Source organism: Protobothrops mucrosquamatus, unplaced genomic scaffold (genome assembly GCF_001527695.2).
Source record: "Protobothrops mucrosquamatus isolate PMUCROS unplaced genomic scaffold, P.Mucros_1.0 scaffold12402, whole genome shotgun sequence".
In the NCBI taxonomy this organism is placed as follows: domain Eukaryota; kingdom Metazoa; phylum Chordata; class Lepidosauria; order Squamata; family Viperidae; genus Protobothrops; species Protobothrops mucrosquamatus.
The window spans coordinates 1-4,706 of NW_015398179.1; the positions used below are offsets into that span (position 1 = coordinate 1).

Sequence of the window (4,706 nt, forward strand, 5' to 3'; positions counted from 1 at the left end):
CAACATTTCACGAAGACCGTCTTTGTGCCAGGACTTCCCGCTTCGGTATCAGTAAGCGAAGAAGACAAGAAAGACAGTTTGGATTTGGCTGAGCTCCGGTCCCTTGTATGTGAAGTGCTCCTTCAGGAGCATTATTACCAGCGCAAGAAGCGCCCCAAACTCTTCCGCGCCAGCGACCAGGGGCCAGCGCCTTTCATTACCCATCTGGTGCCAAAGCTTGCAGCCCACCTGGCTTATCTCAACCCAGAGCTTGGTTCCTCTTCCATCATAGGTGTGTCTCTTCATCCTTGTTTAAAGGACAATGAAAATGTCATATAAAGAATCACATGCATCTTTCATTCTGAGTGAATAGGCTGAAACATTTACTCTTAATGATGTTTATTAATTAGGCCATGTCAGGATATAAAATATAAAATACAGAACAGTAATAAGACCATGTTAGAAAATAGACTGAAAGTAAGAAGTAAAAGAAAATGCAAATCGTATTTGTGTCGCTTCTACAATTTATGCTAATTAGATCGACGTTTGCAGTTCTCAGTTGTACTGTTTTGTTCAAATAAAGGTCTGAATTGTATGAATGCATATGAAATGTTTTAATGTAAGGATCCCTATAGGCCATTTGTCTAATGTGTGGTCTGAAATATTGATCCCTTTATTACACAATTGACATTCAAATAATACATGCACTATGTCCTCTATTATTTATGTGAACATCCTGATTAGACACAGTCTTATTATTTCAGATTTTAAGCCAGATGTACATTTCTACTGGTTGCGTGGGGAGACAGTGGTTCCTCGAGGTCACCGGCGAGGCAGGATTGACCCACTCAGATTTCAGATTGATGATAAGCCACGCTGTCAGATTCGTATAAGAAAGCAACTTTCAGAGGTACAAATATTTTTGTTTAAGCAGCAGTTGAATTGGTGATATTGTGTCAGGTTTGTTTTTCTCTGCTCTGCTACATCTGATCATTTTTGCCATTTAATGGAGTTTTCCAAAAAGTATTTGAGTAAAATTAGGAAGTAGTAAAAATATGGTAGACTTTCCATAAACTGCTGATAGCTGAAATCTCCTGAATAAAACTGAAGTGGAGACAGATGTTTAAAATATATAAGAATAGAAATCCTGGTCCTGTAAATCCTCATCAATTATTATGTAAGTGTGGAAAAAAGGAAGTAAAAATGAGTGGTCCCCCCTTAGGGCTGGTAATTACATTGCCAGCTTTTCTTCTCAACTGAGTTTGAGCACTACTTATCCAGCCTTAAGTGGGCAGAAAGCCTTACTGCAATAAAACTTGTTGCTGCCACTACTAATCCTTGTCCTTCTGTTACCTCTTGTTTATAATATTGCATTCACATGACTTCTAATCAAAACCTAACAGATGTTAAATATTTTAGGCTCTTTCAATGGTGCTAGAATAAAGGGAAAATATTTTTAACACCAGTGTAGTTAGGGGCAACTTAAGACTGATTCATTTATGGGCTGTATAAGAAGTGTAAATCATAGTCCAATCAAAAAAAGGTTTGGCAAGGGATATTTTGAATACAAGTAGATGTAAATTGGAATATATCCTATATCTCTTTTCTTTGAACCGTTTATTTTTATTGTTTGATTTAAACTTCCATTATGCTTCATTTCCACATCCTCAAATGTCAGATAAATCATACAGTATGTGAACATATTAATATTCAACATTTTATTTAAAAAATTGCAATCACACTTATAAGTAAAGATGAATAGTCAGCATAGTGGGACTTACGGAAGCATGTAGTGAGTAGTTTTCTTTGTAGGGGAGGACCCAAAAATGCCTTCTTTAAAAAAAATTCAGAAATATTACTGTACTCATATTCATTGTTGTTATTTATTTCAGGTTCAGTATATAGTGCATAATGCAGCCACATTAAATAAAGCTATGTTGCTCTTTATGGTATCTTCAGATTTCATCTTTATAGTCTCTTTGCTATTTTGAATTTTAGTTTATACTGGGGTCTAGGTCATTTTTTGTGGCACCTCCTCCTCCTTCCCCTCCATACAAAGTGGTTAAAAGGAGGACAACATCTTGCCTGTTTTGGCCATGCACCATACGTGATCCCTTAGGTTGAGCAGAAGGTGTTGCTTTGGGCTTTGGGGCAGGGAACAGGCTAAGGGCAGCTGCACTTCTAGTCCCACAGAGACACTTTCAAAGCTTGAATAAGGGCTTGTCAGCTGACCACTGGTAGAAAAAACAGGATATAGCCATTCCTGATTCCTTGCTGTATTTTACATTCCAACCTAAGATATAATGGGAAAAAGGGTGAGTGAGTCTAGCATTGTTCAGGTCTTTCACATTTTGTAGCTTTTAGAGTACATAAGAATGACAATTTCAAAAAGGGGGACAGAGGTAGGAAGCAGCAGTGATGTTAGTGTCTCTCAGCGAACCTCAGCAGTCTTGATCAAGAGAGGGTGGAATGCCATTGTAATCCAAATAGCAGAAACAAGGTTGAATCCATTTTTGGCTCAAGGTATTCCCTAATTCATTGTGAGTAAAGTTAAGGTGATATATCACAGAAAGGAGGACCTGAGCCATGAGGGGCAGAGAATATTATACATGTTTTTTATGAATTCACTTTTTTCTGTTGGTCTGGTGCACACATCATGATTTTTTTTTCTTTCTCAGTTTTTCTCCAGTTGCTGCCCTGCTGATACGCTGGGAACTTCTGGAATTTCAGTCAGGATGATAACATTGGGAATTATGGGTTTTTAATTCCTGGGAATTAAAGGGAATTCCTTTTCTGCTTAAACTTTCTACCTTTCTGCAGTCCAACAGGTATTAGTGGCTTAATGTAGAAATGGTAAATAAGAGATGATAGAATTCATTATTTATGATATGATAAAAAAAATTATACATCATTTTTATTTCCTGAGCTGGTTTTCTTTCTTTAAGTTTGAGCCTCTTGATTACCTGGGCCCTGGAGATATTCCTGTTATCCAGCATTTACCTAACAAACTTCCATTGTTCAAACGACAGTATGAGAACAGAATATTTATAGGTAAGACTATTGTGTCATTGTATCTTTCTTTTTTTTGTAATCCAGATTTTTATTACTTTATAAAAATATAAAATACAAAGAAAAATGAAAATAATAGCAAAGTAGCAGAGGAAAAAGGGAAGAGTAAAAGGGAAAAAGAAAAAAAATGCATTGGTTTAGAACTCTTTTTAGCACAGTAGAATAAGGCATTGACTTTGCTTGTCAGAAGATCACCAAAGGTGATACATACTCTGGGCCATTGCAACCATCATAAATATGAGTCAGTTGGCAAGCATTTGAATTTTGATCACATGACCATGGGAATGCTGCAGTGGTTATAGGTGTGAAAAACGGTCATGTCACTTTTTTTCAGTGCTGTTGTAACTTCGGTCACTAAACGAACTGTGGTAAATCAAAGACTACCTCTGCAGCCTCAACTTTTTATTTTTGCATGATACTATATACTAGCTATTTCTATAACAACAAATCTATTTAATCAGCAAAACCAAAAATCAGAGTTTTTGTTTTTTCCTGTCACAAACACAAAGATTTCCAAGTAGAAATAAAGTTGGTTGTAATTCTTTTCTTTAGTTAAAGCAGTTGATAATGGTTTTTGGAAGATAAATTTAAGTACATGAGTATGAAATTGAACTATATACCAAAATGTGCTGCTATCAACTCTGCCTAAGGTTTTCTGCATAGAAAATTATCTAAAATCTCCTTTGGTTTTAGGTTCTCAGGTATCGGATCCATGCTGCTATGGGCACACCCAATTTCACTTGCTTCCTGACAGGGTGAAACGAGAAAGACTGATAGGATTGAATCTCACTGATCAGATTGATGTTCCATATCGAGCCAATGCAGTTGCAAGTCTCTTTGCATGGACTGGAGCACAAGCAATGTACCAAGGTAATTAAATTAAAAAGTGTAAAAAATTATCAAATGTCAGAACAGTTTAAGTGATATACCCTGGTTTGAGCTGGAGATTTTTCTCCCTCCCATCCCCCAAATCTCATGTTCTAGCTTTATTGTAAGTTAGCTGATAGTCTTCTGGAAATGTTCAAGCTTGTTACATTCTTCTTATACCCGAATGTTCCAAACAGAATTGAGACACTCCCACTAAGGTGAGAACAATCTGTTTCAAACATCAAAACCGTTGTTTTTAATGGAATTTTAATGGAATCATTTTGTCCATCTTTGTAATTAAACATAAGCATACCTGCACTGTTTTATTGATTTATGCTATCTATTGAATTTTTAGTTATCCCAGAAAATGTTAAATTCATTTACATATTGAACATTTTGTAAAAGAATTAAGCCACTATACATTTTAATTTGTGCATTTTGACATCTGTAAAAGAATTCCAGACATGGTCCTATGTGTTGGAGAAATGGATGATGCTGATCTGTGACGCATAATGGCTGTTTGTGAAATCAGGAATATATCTTGAATATGTACTGCCAACTCAGAAACTGGTTTCCAATTTTGAGGCTGCTTCTTCTTGAAGCAACAATAATACTTTGTATTGTGTGATCATCTTGCACTGCAGAATGACTTATTTTGATAACCACAGTTTCAGAAAGCCATAACATAGGATCTGCCTGCAGCTTATTAAATACATTTTTTTACTGGCACCTGCAGATGGCAGCAGCTGTGTGATCCAAGGGGAAGGTGCAGCTGCTTTGAGAAATTATAT

At 36.2% G+C, this 4,706-nt stretch overlaps 1 protein-coding gene across 1 annotated transcript; it reads left to right on the plus strand.

Annotated features, from left to right (window-relative positions):
* Positions 1–6: 6 nt before the first annotated feature.
* Positions 7–3,918, plus strand: LOC107301408 (39S ribosomal protein S30, mitochondrial; the record flags this gene model as incomplete). Its single annotated transcript, XM_015830640.1, is given in 4 exon segments — positions 7–271; positions 744–889; positions 2,925–3,030; positions 3,742–3,918. Coding segments are annotated over 4 exon segments (694 nt in total), but the record flags the coding sequence as incomplete, so codon positions are not given.
* Positions 3,919–4,706: the final 788 nt, after the last annotated feature.